This window comes from Bos javanicus, chromosome 1 (assembly GCF_032452875.1).
Source record: "Bos javanicus breed banteng chromosome 1, ARS-OSU_banteng_1.0, whole genome shotgun sequence".
Classification (NCBI taxonomy): domain Eukaryota; kingdom Metazoa; phylum Chordata; class Mammalia; order Artiodactyla; family Bovidae; genus Bos; species Bos javanicus.
In genome coordinates, this window is record NC_083868.1 from 132,202,848 (window position 1) to 132,222,149 (window position 19,302).

The following is a 19,302-nucleotide window of genomic DNA, read 5'->3' on the forward strand; positions in this document are numbered from 1 at the left end:
AGGACTGAAGATAATGCTGGTGATCCCTTCCAATAATCTTAAATTGCCATTAACTCTTTACTTGATGAGACAGGGTGGTGAACAACAATAATTCATGGTAGACAGTTACCTAACATTTTGTTCCTCATGTAGTTATTTTTTGGGGGAAATGGCCTACAATTTATCAAGAAAGCTAGAACAGATTTTTGAAAGAATCAACCAGGATTGTGTGGAGTAATAATAATATAAGATTTTCATAAAGATGGGTAGACAGCACTTTGAGCTCCTACTGCAGAAATACATGTTAATTGTGGTAAATAAGAATTTAGGACTGCTAATTAGGACAGAATCCAAAAAATTCCTTCAATCCATCTTCCACTGTTGTTAGAAACTTTTGAAATTTAATGTGGACTACTTAATAATTCTCTGTAAATGCAATTATCAAACTGAGTTTCTTACAACTTCCTTACACATTCTGTTTACTCTGTCAACCACTTCACAAATCTTGTAGGCCCAGCTAGCAAATTTCAGGCAAGTATTAAAAGTTACTCAATCCTCTGATTTTTTAAAAAGAGCTATTTCTGAGAGGACTCAGAGACACAGAGAAGTCAAAAGTCATCACAGTATGACTCCATCTCCTCCCACATCCATGCTAGGCAGGACTTGTCAGTACATCTCAAATTTTCTGGGTTGTGCACAGCCCAGTGTAGCTCCTTTAATCTGCCATGTCCACTTTCTCAACAGATCCAGGCACTATTTAAAGAGAACTTGCCAAGTCACAATCTCCTTTGTAGCCTGTATGTTCCATGAAAGCAAGAGAGTTCTCATCCATATTAGTATTCATAGAACACAAAACACATTGAACAAATGCAGGATGAACAAAAATACTCAGTTCTGAACTACATCCTGTCCCAGTCTGCTATCACTTTTCACAGGCTCTGCTGTTCAGTCTCCCATTTCTCTCCTGGTTTCACCTTTGAGATTGTCCTCATACTGTTATCTTTGCCACTTGGCTACAGTTCTGACTTTCTGTGTTAGAAATATTGGTTCCAGATCCCTGAGGAACCCTTCTCCTGGTGCCCAAAGGTTGGGGACCACTGGTCTCAGTGATCTAAGAAGTACTGTGCTCTGCTGGGCTATGAGAAAACTAGAGCAAGGCCCGAGGATGCTGCTGGGCTGTGTCAGTCTGGGTTATATAAGAGAGGAGACAATTACAGCTAAAGGGCTTGGAGGTAAGGTGAGGTGGGGAGAGAGATCTAGCAGGGTGGATATGGGGTCAGGAGAGGTAGGAAGGAGAAGTGGAGAGATGCACCAAACAGGAAGCCTAGCACTAGTTTGACCTGAAGATTCAGCTGACAGTTCTAGGGCAGAAAGTTAGGGAAGGGATAGCCAGGGGCTGTCAGCTGTGCAGGAGCTTCCAGCAGTCAACTCTGGGAGGGGAAAAGACTGAGAAAAAAGAAATAATTAAATGTAGAGGTGCAAAATGTGGGAAAGAGAAAGGGGTGAAAGAGGGGAGGTAAGGATGAGAGCTACCAGTCTGGTTGTGTGTGCTAAGTCGCTTCAGTCGTGTCTGACTCTCTGTGACCCCATGGACTATAGCCTGCCAGGCTCTTCTGTGAATGGGATTTCCCAAGCAAGAATACTGGAGTGGGTTGCCATTTTCTCCTCCAGATCAGTCTGGTTAGAGCTGGGCTAAACATTCTATTTTGCCCATCAGCTTGGAACTTGTGGGCATTCAGTTGCTGTGTAGGCAAAATTGAAATGAGAAGCCTGTCTCTTCTGTACTCAAATGACTTGGGTAGATTCTAATGAACTGTGTATATCGGGAAAGGAAAAGGTTAACTGAGATTAACCTGAAAAACAGCCTCATGTGGCAGTTTTCAAACAAGCAGGTTGACTTGGCTTGTGTGAAGGTGATGATGCCTGATCTGGAAAAGAGCAATATATGTTGTACCGTTTTAAAATCCATTCTGGCACACTGTGATGAATGTGTCAGCTGGCAGCTAAGAACTTGCTGAAATGCAAAGTCTCTCACCATTTATAATCGACACTCCCCTTCTAGGAAAGAGCGTCTCATCTCTGAAGCAGTGGACTTATCAATTTGCATAAAATCTGCCATTCTCAATGAACACATATTTATCATCTACCACTTACTTTCCTACTGTCTTTAATTTTATTTTATTTTTAAACTTTACAATATTGTATTAGTTTTGCCAAAAATAACAAAAAACAAAACAGAATTAGTTTGCAGTGAATCAGCACCTTTAAATTCAGCCATGCTGGGTGAATCTGTCAAGAGTGGCAGGAAGCCATTGCTGGAAGGGGGAGGGAAAGGAATAACATGATCCTTTTCTGTTTCCATCATCTTTTTTTGTATGTATCTAAGTGGTTAAATCACCACGTAGGTTAGATGTTAAGTGTACAATAGATTACTGTGCTGTTCTGATATCTTGTTAAAGTTGAACTTGTCAGTTGTTTATTCTTTACCTAACCTGTTCTTGCCTGGAGAATCCCAGGGATTTGGGAGCCTGGTGGGCTGCCATCTATGGGGTCGCACAGAGTCAGACACGACTGAAGCGACTTAGCAGCAGCAGCAACTCTTATGAAAGATGATCAAATAACCCAACTGAGTACAAAGAAAGCTGAAAACTTCCCAGGTCTTAACACCAGTCCCTGAACAAAAAAGGAATACCCAGGATCAACAGTCTACTCTCAAATCCCACAAATACTACACATACTACCTGCTCACATTTGCCCTGTTCTTGCTGCTGTTTACCCATGAGAAAGCCAAGCCCGAATTTTCTCTTGAAGCCAAGACTTATGGAAATGTCAAATGAATCAGTTCAAAATTTTACACATTTGGTTTCATTTAACTTATTCTTCATGCTATAGGCACCACTTGATGACATTACAACTCCGTCACATCTCTCCATACATCTTATTAAACTGAAATAACATAAAGCAATAGAAAAAATGGTGACCAGATGCCATCTTGTTTCAGACCAAACTATGTCAGATTTTGAATGAAACTTGACAACATCTGGTTGCTTAGATGGCATACATAGATTTATCAAAGTTATTTCAGGGAACTTCTCTGGTGGTCCAGTGCTTAGGGAATATGCCTTGCAATGCAGAGGATGTGGGTTCTACCTCAGATCCAGGAACTAAGATTCCACATACAGCTAAGCCCGCACACCACAGCTAAAGAGTCTGTGTGCCGCAATGAAAGATCCCGCGTGATGCAATGAAGATCCTGCATGCCACAACTAAGACCCAACACAGCTAAATAAATAAATATTTTTATAAATAAAGTTGTTCCACTCCTTTAATGTCATCTAGAGAATGCACACAAATATATGATGCTACTACAAAGCTGAAAAGAGACTTTATAAAGTCCCATCATCGGCAGGGACACTGTATATGAAAGAAAAGCATAGTATAATCCATCTCATCAAGAGTTAATTTTACCAGCAGCATGTACAAAAATTTAGAATGTGTGAAGTCTTTGACCCAGCAGTCCTATTTCCAAGAATATATATCCAAAGGAGATCACTAGTAAAGTACATAAAGATGGCAAGCAAGGACACTCATCACGGCTTTCTTTACACCGTGAAAAATGGAAAATAACTTTATTGTCCTTTAATGAGGGACCTGTTAAACAAAAAAATCAATGCAATATTATGCAGTCATCAAAAAAGATAATATATCTGTACACATATATTAACAGAAAAAATCTTCATGTCACCTGCATGCGTGCTAAGTTGCTTCAGTCATGTCCAGTTCTTTGCAACCCTATGGACTGTAGCCTGCCAGGCTCCTTGGTCCATGGCATTCTCCAGGCAAGAATACTGGAGTGGGTTGCCATGCCCTCCTCCAGGAAATCTTTCCAACCCAGGGATCAAACCTTGAACTCACGTCTCCTGTGTTTCCTGCATTGGCAGGCAGGTTCTTTATCACCAGCACCACTTGGGAAGCCCTAGTGCCACCTAGAAAGCCCCTTCATGTCACAATGCTAAGTAAAAAGAAAGGTACAAAAGATATAAAAAAGCATTCATCCTATGAATCTATATAAAACAATTTGTATCTAGACTTTGGATGGTGAAATTTCAATTATTCCACACTTTCTTCTATTTACTTTTTAGTTTTATTTTCCAGATAAGCCATGCATCTACTTTAAAATCAGGGGGAAATTTTTTTTAATTTTTTTTTCATATTTTCATCAGAGGGAAAATAATCAGTATTCCGTGTTTCAGTCATACCAGAAATCACCCAGGAAGCCAAATGTAGCTCTTACATTTCTATGCCTTCTGTTGCAAGGAAAACTGCATATAAACAGACTGTATTACAAAGGGAAACTGGATAAATGGTGCCTAGAACCCAAACCAAAACAGAGGTGAAATACTACATAAACTAAAGTGGATGCCTTTATTATACATAGTGTTCAAAAGGATTAAGTCATTGTGCATGTGTACATGGATTACTATATTTTCATGACTAACAAAAAAAATAACATGGATTCCAAATAGCAGCAAAGAATATAACCATCATTGGTTTTTCTTACATAAGTTACCACTCTATAAATTTCCATGTTAATGTGGAAAAATCTGACCTGAACAGATGGATCTCACGCTGTTTTCTAAAACATGAACAGATTTCTGATCTTCTGGACCAGGAAATGAAGTCAGCTCTACAACAGCAGACACCATCATCCAGCTCCTAGCATTTTAATTTAAGGAACTGCTAATAAAAGCAATATTCCCTCTTTAGAAATAACAGCACAGCGATACGTTTGTCTTAATGGAATGTGCTCTTGATACAGAAACAAAACATAGTGGAGACCTGTTGCAGCGGAGGTGCTGGCTGACTGACCACCGAACTGCACTAGTTTTGGAGAATCCCCTCACTGCGGTTCTTGGCAGGTACCGCCATTCGGCTGCCTCCATCCTTCATTCTCCAAGTTTCCCTTGGAAGGCGCAGTCCTGAAAGCTGCCACTCTGCCTGCTTAAATCTTCATCTCATTAGCCAAAGGGCCCCTTTTCCTTGAGTATGTCTTCACAGCAGCAGCTTCACAATAGACACTCTTGGGTTGGAGAACTTGCAGTCAAGCAATTAAGCAACTTTGCACATTTTTTCCTGCTTCACCACTTTCTAGCTGTGTAACTTAAGGCTGTGAAGAGGCTGGTAGAGGCAGCAAGACTGAGCATGAGGAAGAATTGTGGCCAAGGGGATTGCCCGTGAGGTCAGGATATTGGTTATATAAAGAGAGAACAAACAAATATTATAGTTAAATATATTGAAGATAATGGGAACCAAATTTCTCACCCTCAGAGAAGGAAGATATAAATAGAAAAAAGGTGAAGACTAGAATTAACACTGTGGTATTAGAGTGCCGTTTAAGATATTAAACTAATTTTAATATAAATAGGTTAATAAATATAGATGTGCATATGTACTTATGAGTTCCCCAGTTCTGTCAGCTAAGATGGCCATTGTTCTTGTTGTTGTTGTTTAGCCAATAAATCATGTCCAGCTCTGTGACCCCATGGACTATAGCCCACCAGGCTCCTCTGTCCATGGAATTTCCCAGGCAAGAATTCTGGAGTGGGTAGCCATTCCCTTCTTTATGGGACCTTTCTCCTTCATTGGCAGGTGGGATTCTTTACCGCTGAACCACCAGGGAAGCCCAGGATGGCCCTAAAGTAGCCTAAAGTAATGAGACTCCAGGAGCAATGACCACACCTAGCACCCAGAGCTTGCATTCTCTGCTAAAAGAAAGCAGGGCTCTTTAGAAAAATATCTTTTGAAATGACTGAAATGGCAGGCACAGGAAAAGTACAAGATGAATCTGAAACATCTTACACTAGAAAGTACTCGGATAATAATAGAGATTTCAAAGCAACACAAGAAACAACTTGAATGGGATTCAAATGACCAAATCTGTAACAATTTCAGCATCAAAGTCAATAATGAAAGTAATCCACTGAACACAATAGAAATCCACAAGCCAAATTGATGTAAATAAATGAATACATAAATAAAGAGAAAACTCCTTTACAACAGAATACAAACTAGTAAAAGTAAAATAAATGGAGAATTCCCCAGTGGTCATGTGGTTAGGACTCCACCTGGGATTCAGTCTCTGGTCTTGAGGAGTTAAGACCCCACAAGCCACATGGCAAGGCCAAAGAAAACAAAAAAGGTAAGATGGAAAAATTGGAAAAATCGCCATTTGGCAATCATCATAGTAATTACTCAAGCAAGAATCATCATAAGTGACTGAAAGTTTGCTGAAGAATAGGATGACATAGTCTCAAAGTATCTCCCCACAAAATGCTTATTAATTACAAAGGGAGGGCTTCCTTCATGGTTCAGTGGTAAAGAATCCGCCTGCCAATATAGGAGACACCGATTTGATTCCTGGTCTGGGAAGATCCCACATGCTGCAGAGCAACTAAGCCTGTGTGCCACAACTGTTGAGCCTGTGCTCTGGAACCGAGGAGCCACAACTACTGGGCCCATGTGCCACAACCACTGAGGCCTGTGCACCCTTGAGTCCTTAGGTGCCATTGCAATGACAAGCCTAAGCACCACAAATGAAGAGTAACGCCCGCTCTCCACAACTAGAGAAAAGCCCTTGCAGCAATGAAGACCCAGCATAACCAAAAATAAATAAATAAAATTATCTCTTAAAAACTACAAAAGGAAAAATAACAACTTGACAGTGGAGAAGTTTTCACCTTTACCAAGTCATCGAAGTTCACATCAGCAGCAAAAAGACCAGTCACTGGGGAAGGGGCGGCAGACACCACATTGGGCAGCAAAGGTACCAGAAGAAGCCCCTGAAGCAGTCCAAGGAGCAAGACAAAAAGATGGACCCGGAAGATAAGGCATTCAAGCAGAAAAAGGAGGAGCAGAAGAAACTCGAGGAGCCAAAAGTGAAGGCCACAGGGAAAGGCCCCATGGGCACAGATGGAATTAAGAAATCTGGCAAAAAGGAAGCTGTTCCTTGTGCCTGAGGCAATGATGCTCCTTAATTCCATTCATGTTTAAACATCTGGATTTCCTGCTGTAACATCTGTTGCCATCTACAGCTAGAATGAGGTGTTGTCTTAGAACCTAGTACATTTAAGAACAAATGTTTGTATAAATTAATAAGTAATCATAGAGTAGCTCCTCTTTAGTTCTTCTTAGCCATTTCTACTTTAGCTATGAGATCTGCATAAATCCAACCCAGAATCCTGCCGAAGTGTGTTGTTAAGTCTTTGTTCTATACTGAATTCTGTACTACTTGGAATTAAATGAATTCATTTAAAATGGCAAAAAAAAAAAAAAGGACAAATCAATATTGTGTCTCTTAATAAGATCCACTGAAAACACAAAATACCACGTCTATCATTTTCCTGCCAAAAATGTATAACTATGCCAAAAATGCATAACTTGCCTCAGACAAACCTAAATAAACCTAAATGAGGAACATTCTACCAAATGAATGGTCTGAACTTCCCAAAATGTCAAAGTCACTAACAACAAGGAAGAAACGAAGAACTATCACAAAGTAAAGATTAAAGGGACATAACTAAATGCAATTACAACCCTGGATTTGATTCTAGACAAGAAATAAAAAATATTTTTCCAAAAAGGAAATTACTGGGACAAATACTGAATGACTGTGGTTATACAGGAGAGTGTCTTGTCTTTAAGGAAGACACTTAAGTAGGGATAATTAGGCATCACATTTGCAACTTATTTTCAATTGGTTCAGAAAAAAAAAGTATCTGAATGAGTGACAAAGAGAACATTAAAAATGTTTATCATTGGAGAACTTGGGGTGAAGTATACATGAGAATTAGCTTTCACCCCAATAGTTCGTTGGACTTTAAAAGCATGAAACTTTACTATAAATTTGAAATTATTTCTAAATAAAATATGAAAAAATATATTGGGGATAACATAAGAGTTTTTGGAAGAAGTACATGAGTTAATACATATGAGGTGCTTAAAACATAGCTAGGTATACAGTACCTGTAAAGAAGGCTGAGCGTTGAAGAATCGATGCTTTCGAACTGTGGTGCTGGAGAAGACTCTTGAGAGTCCCATGGACAGCAAGGAAATTAAATCAGTTAATCCTAAAGGAAATCAACCCTGACTATTCATTGGAGAGACTGATGCTGAAGCTGAAGTTCCAATATTTTGGCCACCTGATGCGAAGAGCCAACTCTTTTGAAAAGACCCTGATGCTGGGAAAGGTTGAGGGCAAGAGAAGAAGGGAGCAACAGAGGAGATTTTTGGATGACATCATTGACTCAATGGAGCAAACTCCAGGAGATAAAGAAGGACAAGGATGCCTGGTGTGCTGCAGTTCATGGGTTGCAAAGAGTCAGACACAATTTAGCAACTAAAACAGCAACAACAAGGTACACGGTAAATGTTAAATAAATGTTAGTGATAATTGTGGTAGTGGTAGTAGTAATGAACACCTGAACTGTACACCACAACTCATCTGAATCAGAACAAGTTGACTCTGGCTCACTTATTTGTTTTCTCTTTTCAGATTTAATTTTGAGATTGAAAGAATATTTATTTGTATTTGAGATGCTAACACCATCACTGAACTTTTTATTGAAATTTAAGCACACAGTGTACACGTAGGACAATATTTTATAAACCACTGTCCTCAAGTAAAAAAAGATGTTAGCAAAATATTTTAAATAATCAAGATAAGCTTTTGAAAAGTCATTTTCATCTTTCATTAATTTAGGCAATATGGTGATAATGAGGTTATATGATCTGTACATAAATACATTATATGTCTTTATCCATATACAATATATACATTAAGATATATATATTTACTATAAGGCAGTCATATACAACATTATAATAATACACATAGAGTTAACAACCATGAGAGTTGAAAAAGCCTTTGGCGGTCATCTACTCCAGTTCCTTTAATAGCAACTATCACCTCTGTAGCATCTGCAACAAATAGTTCAGTTTCTGTTTGAACCTACTTATTCCTTTTGAAAGCAGCCACCTGGGAATCATTCTGGTTGTTAGAAAATTGTTTTTTAACATTCAGTCAAAATCTCCCTATCTATAGTTTCCAGAATCTGTTCCTACATATTAGCTCTGGGGTCACTAATTATTTCTCTTCCACAGGAAATCTCAGTATCAGGAACTTTTCTACCCTCCCTGTCCCAGGTCTCCCATCATGAGTTTTCTCTTCTCCAGACTGAAAATCTCCTCTTTTTTTAATTACTCCACATATAATCATGGTTTTCATCTCACCATATTAACCACTCCAGTTTCTATGATCTCGCCTATTCAGGAGAGATTCTACTTCTATGAGGGGAGCCTGAGATCACACCAGCTATTCTGGCATCCTCACACATTTAGGGTTTTTCCTTCAGTCAATATTTACTAAATGCCTGTGGTGTGGAAGGCACTGTGCTAGGATACTGCGAGAGATAAAATTAAGAAAACATATGCTTTCTCTTAAAGAACTTACACATTCATGTGGGAGAAAAGAAATATGCTAATAGTACCAAAAATAGACACAAGTGCTGTGTATGTTAAAAGAAGGAAATTATACAATTAAATATGTATTTGCTGTTACACTAAGTACTAGAGAACAAAAAGTGATGACAGTTTCAGACTAGACCTGTTTTGGTTTGGGATAGCATGAGAATTGGTAAAAAGCAGTAGGCGTGGGATTTAAGCAACATTAAGAGAGGAATTTCCAGATTGGGAGAATTATGCATTGATTGAGAAGACACGAAAAGTTTTTATTTTTATCCTTTTGACCTGTAACAATGTGATCAATAAACACTAGTCCAGATTGATTTACATGCAACTTTATAGAGAGACAAATAAATTGACTACTACGCACCTAGTGCTTTACATTATTATTTTACTAAATCCCACAACAACCCCAACAAGGTAGGCACTAATATTAGTCTCTCTTTAAAAACAAATCAAGTGAAGATCAACAAGCGTCAGTGACTTGCCCAAGGTTACAGAGCTGCTTATGGCAGCCAGCCTTCAAATTCAGACTGTCATCTTCCAGTCCGACTTGAAGTCGTCAACTACTTACTGCCCAATGAAGCAATATCCGGCAAACTCCCACCCACATTCCCACAACCTTCCTGGAGAACTACTTGGGAGAAATCTCTCACTGAACAACCTGTTCCTCCTCTGGGTTCAAGAACACTTTCTACAGAACTCTGTTACAATCCTTGGCATAACGTATCACTCACTGTGAATTGTTTATGTAACACTCACTCCTGATAAAGTGTTACTGCTCCAAGAACAGAGATTATGTCCTTACTTATTCATGGTATCCCCTTACCTTAAGGCATTGCCAGACTCAACAAATGCTGGGAGCATGCTTTGAATAAAGTCACCCGTTTAACCAGAGACCTCTAATTCTGGGTCTCATTTGTTGTGTAGAGCTTTGGTTGCCACAATTCTGCAATCTAACACTATCTTCTATCTCAGCTCTAAATTAAGGGAATCATCCAAGAAGTAATTGTGAGTATCTGGCTTCAGTCCATCCCGCCCTCAGCAGCCTCATTCATCTTTGGGATCCTCGCTCCCATTTATTACTTTTTAAATTTTATTCATTTTTGGCTCCACTGGGTCTTGGTTGCAGTGTGTGGGCTTTCCGCGATTGTGGCAAGCAGGGGCTCCTACCTAGTTGTGGTGCGCTGCTCCTCATTGTGGTGGCTTCTCTTGTTGCACAGCGACACCGGCACAAGGACTCAATAGTTTTGGCGCATGGGATTAGTTGCCCTGAGCCAAGTGGGACCTTCATGGACCAGGGATAGATCATGCGTTCCCTGCATTGGCAGGTGAATTCTGAACCACTGGACCACCGGGCAAGTCCCTCACCCCCATTTAGAACAATGGCTCAACCACAGTTACACAGAGCCCAGAGGCAAAATAAATGAGAAATTAGATTACCTAATAGCTTTACTTTCCTTCAGGTTTTTAAAGTAAAAGTCATGGTTCAATAAAGTTGCTGATACTCCAGGGCCTTAAATACAAGGAAAGAGACAAGTGATTTTGAGAAGTCAGGAAATGACTAAATGAACCTAAGTAATGATGACACACATGTGGATTGAATTAATATAAAATTCAATACCTGAAATGGTGTTCAGTTCAGTTCAGTTCAGTTGCTCAGTTGTGTCCGACTCTTTGCGACCCCATGAACTGCAGCACGCCAGGCCTCCCTGTCCATCACCAACTCCCTGAGATCACTCAAACTCACGTCCATTGAGTCGGTGATGCCATCCAGCCATCTCATCCTCTGTCGTCCCCTTCTCCTCCTGCCCCCAATCCCTCCCAGCATCAGAGTCTTTTCCAATGAGTCAACTCTTCGCATGAGGTGGCCAAAGTACTGGAGTTTCAGCTTCAGCATCAGTCCTTCCAATGAACACCCAGGACTGGTGAACATCCAACCAGGATGGACTGGTTGGATCTCCTTGCAGTCCAAGGGACTCTCAAGAGTCTTCTCCAACAACACAGTTAAGTGCACATAAATTATTACATGTGCTCATTGATCATATATAATTCAACTACAGCAGTGACTATAAGGGAAATCAGAGGAGTAAGTATTTAACATGTATAATGTCATACAGTGAAAGTGAAAGTTGCTCAGTCGTTTCTGACTCTTTGAGTCCCCATGGACTGTACTCCATGGAATTCTCTAGGCCAGAATACTGGAGTATTCTAAATACTGGTAGCCTTTCCCTTCTCCAGGGGATCTTCCCAACCCAGGAGTCCAACTGGGGTCTCCTGCATTGCAGTTGGAGTCTTTACCAAATGAGCCATCAGAGAAGCTCATAAAGGGCCAAAATTTTTAAGCTTTATATATATATATAAACATTTATAGGGCAAAGTACAGTTTTGGTCCACAGAAAGACAAAACTCAATGATCTCAGCTCATCTCTGACATTTCCCTAAGTAGACGGGGATTTCCTGTGTCCAGACTAGAAGGTAGATGGATGAAAAGTGAGAAGGGAGAGGCACTGGAGTGGGTATCATTCTCCTTCTGACACCCAAGCCAGTGATCAGCACACAGTGACTTTTAAACAATACTTTGGTTACATAGAGAATCAACTGTTAAGGACAGAATGGCAAAAGAAAAACAAAAACAAGTGTGGTGATGGAAAAGGTCACTGTGCCTGATTTTATAATAAAAATAATGCTGGAGAAACATGAAATAAGAAAGAGCAGCGGCACATAACATCCTGGAACTGTGACTTACCAGAGTGTTTAAGAATATCATCCATATTTCCTTGCAGAGGCAAAGTGACCTCCACAAGGAAAATGAGACAAGACACTCATCACCAATGAAACGTTCGAAAGTGCCCAAGAAAGAGAGTTTAGTTAGAATACAGTTAATACCATCATCATTTTCCCCATCAACAAATTCCAACCTCAACCTGGAAAATTATATTGCTATTCAGTTCACCAGGATGCAAAGACTCCTCAAGCACCTACTAATTGGGAATGATCTAGTCCTCATGAAGACCAGCACAAACTGCCAGATTGCTAGACAGGCCAACAATTGCTATGATCAGCTAAAAGACCTGAAGTGTGGATAGCAGTACTATCCAACTTAAAAGTCACTATGGATAAACAACAAAGTCCTAATGTCTATCATGGGGAACTATATTCAATATCCTGTGATAAACCATAAAGGAAAAGACTATTTTTAAGAAGAATGTATATATGTGTATAACTGAGTCACTTTGCTGTACAGCAGAGACTGGCACAGCATTGTAAATCAACTATACTTCAATTTTAAAAAGTTACTGGGGAATTCAGCCATCCATTTGAATTAAAATATTGTAAAAATTAATTTTATAAGCTCCAATTAAGCTTATATTTGATTATGGCATATTCAGTTCAGTTCAGTCGCTCAGTCATTTCTAACTCTTTGCGACCCCATGGACTGCAGCACTCCAGGCTTCCCTGTCCATCACCAACTCCTGGAGCTTGCTCAAACTCATGTCCATTGAGTTGGTGATGCCATCCAATTATCTTATCCTCTGTCGCCCCTTCTCCTCCTGTCTTCAATCTTTCGCAGCATCAGGGTCTTTTCCAGTGAGTCAGTTCTTTGCATCAGTTAGCCAATATTGGAGCTTCAGCTTCAGCATCAGTCCTTCCAGTGAATATTCAGGACTGATTTCCTTTAGGATTGACTGGTTTGATCTTCTTGCAGTCCAAGGGACTCCCAAGAGTCTTCTCCAACACCACAGTTCAAAAGTATCAATTCTTCAGTGCTCAGCTTTCTTCACAGTCCAACTCTCATATCCATACATGACTACTGGAAAAACCATAGCTTTGACTAGATGGACCTTTGTCAGCAAAGTAATGTCTCTGCTTTTTAATATGCTGTCTAGGTTGGTCATAGCTTTTCTTCCAAGGAGTAAGTGTCTTTTAATTTCATGGCTGAAATCACCATCTGCAGTGATTTTGGAGCCCCAAAAAACAGTCTCTCACTGTTTCCATTGTTTCCTCATCTATTTGCCATGAAGTGATGGAACTGGATGCCATGATTTTAGTATTTTGAATGTTGAGTTTTAAGCCAGCTTTTTCACTCTCCTCTCTCACTTTCATCAAGAGGCTCTTTTTTTCCTCTTGGCTTTCTGCCATAAGGGTGGTATAATCTGCATATCTGAGGTTATTGATATTTCTCCTGGCAATCTTCCAGCTTGTGCTTCATCCAGCCTGGCATTTCTCATGATGTATTCTGCATATAAATTAAGTAAGCAAGGTGACAATATACAGCCTTGATGTACTCCTTTCCCAATACTCCAGGTATATTTATATGTATACATATTTTCTTCATTGTCATATTTTCTTTCATCTACAAAAAATACTCTAAAGAATAGCTCCTTTTTAAAAAGATTGGATAGTAACAGTTTGAAAATATGACAGACTAAATGGCATTTAAATAAAAACACTTTAAGTATTTTTTATTAATTTTTATTGGAGTATAGTTCCTTTACAATGTTGTTAGTTCCTGCTGTTCAGCAAAGTGAATCAGTTATACATATACACATATCCCCTCTTTTTTGGATTTTCTTCCTAATACACCACAGAGCACTGAGTACTGAGTATAGAGTTCCTTTTGCTGTACAGTAGGTTCTCATTAGTTATCTGTTTTATACATAATTGTGTAGATACATCAATCCCAATCTTCCAGTTCATTCCACCTCATCACCTCCTTGATATCCATACATTTGTTTTCTACGTTGGTGCCTCTATTTCTGGTTTACAAATAAGTTCATCTGTACCATTTTTCTAGATTCCACATATAAGTGACACTATACGATATTTGTTTTTCTCTTTCTGACTTACTTCACTCTGTATGACAGTCTCTAGGTCCACCCTCATCTCTGCAAATGGCACAATTTTGTTCCTTTTTATGGCTGAGTAATATTCCATTGTGTATATATGCCCTAACTTCTTTATCCATTCATCTGTTGACGGACATCTAGGTTACTTCCTTGTCCTGGCTATTGTAAATGTTCCTGCAATGAACATGGGGGTGCATGTATCTTTTTGAATCATTATCATTAAATATTTAGAAACTGAATAAGTATTAAAAGTTTCAAACTAAGTAACATGTTATTCCTCATAGAAGACAAGCCTATGTACATATGGGTTAAAATAAGCAATTACTTCTCACAAAGCCATCTTCAATAGAATTTTACATCTAGTAATGAAATGAATTTAAAAATGAAAATGGGAGTATAAACCTAGAATTTAAAATGTAATCTTTTTATCATATCATGAAACATAGTTGATTATCTTTATTATAGAAGGATGGAGTTGGTGATGGACAGGGAGGCCTGGCGGGCTGCCACAAAGAGTGGGGTCACAAAGAGTCCTACATGACTGAGCGACTGAATTGAACAACCAAATGTAAATGTCAGATATTATAAAGGGTAAAAAGATAGATTTGACTATATAAAATGTGAAATTTTCTATACAGCAGAAAATATAATAAAGTTTAAAAATTTTTAAAAAGTCAGGGAAAAAGTTGCAACATACTCAACAAAAATCTTTAGCATCTGAAGAATTTTCACAAATAAGAAAAAGCCTATAAGCATACCAACAGAAAAATAAAGCTATGAGCTGGAAACTCACAAAACAAAAAAAAAACAACCAGTAAGTACTCTTGCCGGGAAAATCCCATGGACGGAGGAGCCTGGTAGGCTGCAGTCCATGGGGTTGCTGAGAGTCAGACACGACTGAGCGACTTCACTTTGACTTTTCACTTTCATGCATTGGATAAGGAAATGGCAACCCACTCCAGTATTCTTGCCTGGAGAATCCCAGGGACGGGGAGCCTGGTGGGCTGCCGTCTGTGGGGTCGCAAGGAATCGGACATGACTGAAGCGACTTAGCAGCAGCAGCAGCAGCAGCAGCAGCAGCAGTAAGTATATAAAAAGATGCTCTTTACTGCCTATCCAATTGACAAAAAACCTTATTTTGGTAATAGTGTGGGAATTCTGACATTCTAATTCAGTTTTTATACTGGTATATTGGTACATCTTTTTTGTAGCACAATCTAGAAATATCATTCTTCCAACAAATATTTCTTGAATACACATATATCTGACATTAGAACATAGTAAAGAATAAAACAGACAAGGGAGGAGATAAGAAGTAATTAAAGAAATAAATCAATGTATCAAAAATAAAACATGCATATCCATTGAACCATCAATTTCACTTCCAGGAATTTTTTCCAAGGATATAATCAAGTGCACAAATATTTACTCAAAGATACTATTTGCAGAATGGTATGATAACAGCAAAAATCAGAAATAAATGAACGTTCTTTATTATGAGATTATTTAAATAAATTGCTCTGCTTACATAGTACAATATTACACAACACTTAATGATGACCTAGTTTTATATGTATTGATTTGAAAGACATTAGTGATAAATTATACAGTGAAAATGCAACCAACAGAAGATTGGTTCATTTAAAATACATGTGGATTTACTTAAAAGAAAATCTGTTTGAGTATAGCAGTGTCCTAAAAAACTAAAAATAGAATTACCATAATGATCCAGGAATCTCACTCCTGGACATGCATCCAAAAAAGATGAAAGCTCTAATTCAAAAAGATACATGTACCCCGATGTTCATAGAGCCACTGTTTACAATACCCAAGACACTGAAGCAACATAAGTGTCCATCAACAAATGAATGCATAAAGAAGATGTGGTACGTATACACAATGGAATATTACTCAGCCATAAAAAGAATGAAATAATGTCATTTGCAGCAATATGAATGGACTGACAGATTAACATATAAGTGACGTAAGTCAGAGAAAGACAAATATTACATCATTTATATGTGGAATCTAAAAAATAATACAAATGAACTTATTTACAAAACAGAAACAGATTCACAGACATAGGAAACAAACATGATTACCAAAAGGAAAGGGTGGCATAAATTGGAATATGGGATTAACAGATGCACACTACCAAATATAAAATAGATAAATAACAAAGATTTACTGTATAGCACAGGGAACTATACTCAATATCATATAATAATCTATAATGGAAAAGAATCAGAAAAAAAGAATATAATGCATATATGTATAACTGAATCACTTGCTGCACTCACACAACATTGTAAGTCAACTATAATTCAATTTTTTAAAAATCTATTTACAATACTTTTCTCTGGTTTTATGTATTGCCCTATTACCCAAATTTCTTAACAATGAGCATACATTTTATTAGAGAAAAACCACAGCTATTCAGCATTTTGAAGAGCATATATGTAATCTTTACAGAGTTCACAAAGCATATCCCACCAGTATAATTGAGATTATCAGCATTGTGATACATCTTAGTCATTATTTTCTTCAGGTTATAACTTTCCATAAGATTGTTGTCTAGCTTTTTTCCTATTAAATTTGTCATTAATTCTTTTTGTTTAAACTTCATTTAGGAATATCTTTTTTGTATTAATATCAATTTTACCTCTTTATAGACTACATTTGTTCTGTAATTAAAATATGTGTATTTTCTTAGACTTTAAACTTTTTATCTTGTTTTGGGGTATAGTCAATGTTGTGAGTTTCAGGTGAACAGTGAAGGGACTAAGCCATACATACACATATATCCATTCTCCCCTAAATTCCTGTCCCATCCAGGCTGCCACATAACATTGAGCAGATTTCCATATGGTGCTCAATGCGCTCAGTCACTAAGTCATGTCCGACCCTTTGTGACCCCATGGACTGTAGCCTGCCAGGCTCCTCTGTCCATGGGATTCTCCAGGCAAGAATACTGGAGTGGGTTTCCATTTCCATCTCTAGAGGATCTTCCTGACCCAGGGACCAAATCTGCGTATCCAGCAGTGGAAGGTGGACTCTTTACCCCTGAGCCACCAGGGAAGTAACATGCTATACAGTAGGTCCTTGTAAAAATAAGTAAATTAATTTTAAAATATGTGTAAATACTTTCTTGCTCAGCCAAACACCAAACACTTTAATTCACAGGTTCTGTGACTTGGAAACAGATGATTATGAAAGTTAATGGTTATGAAGAGTTCAGAAATACTAAAGATGTCAAAAAATAAAGATGGATTATAAAAAAGTTCTGGAAAACATGTGTAATTTGTGGTGTGTGATGGCGCTGAAAACCAGTAAGTGTATTAACATGTTTGTAATGTTTGTGTGTATATACTATGTATTTTCATATGTGAGAGTTCTTGTTTATGCTCACCCCGTGCCCTCCCATGTAGGTAAATCAAGCCTGTTAGGCATATGCTTTATCTGCACCACCAGGACGAGCCACATTTGCCTTCAGTTATCTTCAGGAAACAAGCATCAACTCATCCGAAAAGGGTTACACTGTCGAGCGGGCGCTACTCTGGCCACCTGCCTTGGAGGCCGGCTATTTCTGGCAAAGGTGCGGCGTAGAACCGCAAGGCACGCCGCCTCCAGGGAACTAAGCCGACGACGTGGTACTTCAGCACCACGGACACGGGCAATCCCAATCAGGTCCTTTAAAGCCTAAACACAGCCGACACCTCCCGTTTCCCAAGCGCTCCCAGCCCTCTCCGCCCAGTGCGTCACTGTCTCTGGGCCCTCAATCGTCACTCAGTCGCCAGCTTTTCATCCCGCTCCCCCGCCAACCCCGGCAAAAGCCTGGACACAGATGCGAGTCTGCGCGGCCCCCCTACTCGTCCTTCCTGCTGGCCCGCGCACCCCTCCATCCTCCTCTCTCCAAAGGGGCCACACGGCGCACGTGGCGTAGAAACCCTGCGGCCCAAAGGCGGCTCAGGGAGGGGTAGCACTTTCCTCCTCGGAGCTGCGGGAGGCTGCGTGGACTTGCCCTGCGCCTCTAGCCACCACACTCGGCCGCGGCCTGGCCCTTCCTCCACTACCCCTTGCCCTTGCCTTTCACTGGGGAAAGATCGCGCTGTACCGTTTATTCTCCGCGAAAATCTCAAACCATACACACAGGCGTCCAAGAGTCGGCAACAGAGTAAACGAAAATACTCATTCTTATTTCTAAATAAGAATTTAGAAATTGTTATTTCTTACAACCACCCAGCATTCTTATAACCTTATTTCTAAAACCACCCAGCATACTTAAAAAGTTTGAAATTGATGCCATGGCGCCACAGGGACTCACCCTGGTTTGGGTGGGCTCCTGGGCGTGAGGAAAGCAAGAGCCCTGGCCTTTATCAGAGAAGTACACATACACACGACGGTGGCAGGAAACCGGGGCGCAGAGGCCATAGCTGATGCTGACCCTACCGAACTCGCGTCCAGGTGTTCCAAGGGAGCAGTGCTGGGAAGTGGGGGCCCCGCGGACCCTCAGGCGTCGAGCAGAGCCCCGGAGAAAGGGTGTGAAGGGGGCGGCCCAAGCCCCAAAGAGGGACTCGGCCTCTTAGGTGCCTCGGCTGAAAGTGAGTGGACTTCTCTCACTCCTTATGGGTGGGGGCGGCCGGGCAGGCAGGGTCAAGTGCCCAGTCTGCTGTGCTGACTGGCGGCCGGGTTACCTGCGTGTGGCGGAGAGGAAGGCGCGAACCGGTGCTCCGGCCGGGGCTGCCCGCTGCCGCGCGCCTAGTCCAGGCTCTGAGCCCGCTGAGGCCACCGCGGGCTTCGCCAGGAAAACCGCGGCCGGGGCGGCGGAGGCCGCGGGGCTGGGCGGGGAGAGGGGCGTCGCCCGCGCGGACACTGCGCCTGCGCTCTCTGCGGCTCCCCCTGTCCCTCACCGCAGGTGCCCCAGTGGAAGACTACCGGGGGCGCCGGGTATTCG

General features: G+C 40.2%; 2 protein-coding genes across 4 annotated transcripts in view; one reads left to right on the top strand and one right to left on the bottom strand.

The window, feature by feature from the left end:
* SLC35G2 (solute carrier family 35 member G2) overlaps positions 1 to 19,292 on the bottom strand; it is a 36,415-nt gene extending 17,123 nt beyond the window's left edge. The window contains exon 1 of one of the 3 annotated variants that reach the window (XM_061427729.1): positions 18,673 to 19,292. The gene's annotated coding sequence lies outside the window, so the exon portion shown is untranslated. The remainder of the gene's footprint in view (positions 1 to 18,672) is intronic. The other 2 variants (XM_061427721.1, XM_061427744.1) reach the window with 2 other exon arrangements.
* Positions 1,145 to 18,679, top strand: LOC133252936 (translation machinery-associated protein 7-like). The gene is made up of 3 exons (XM_061425972.1): positions 1,145 to 1,216; positions 6,702 to 17,677; positions 17,777 to 18,679. Exons 1-2 carry the CDS (start codon positions 1,145 to 1,147, stop codon positions 6,993 to 6,995), a joined length of 366 nt encoding a protein of 121 aa, XP_061281956.1. The 3' UTR covers positions 6,996 to 17,677; positions 17,777 to 18,679.
* Positions 19,293 to 19,302: the final 10 nt, after the last annotated feature.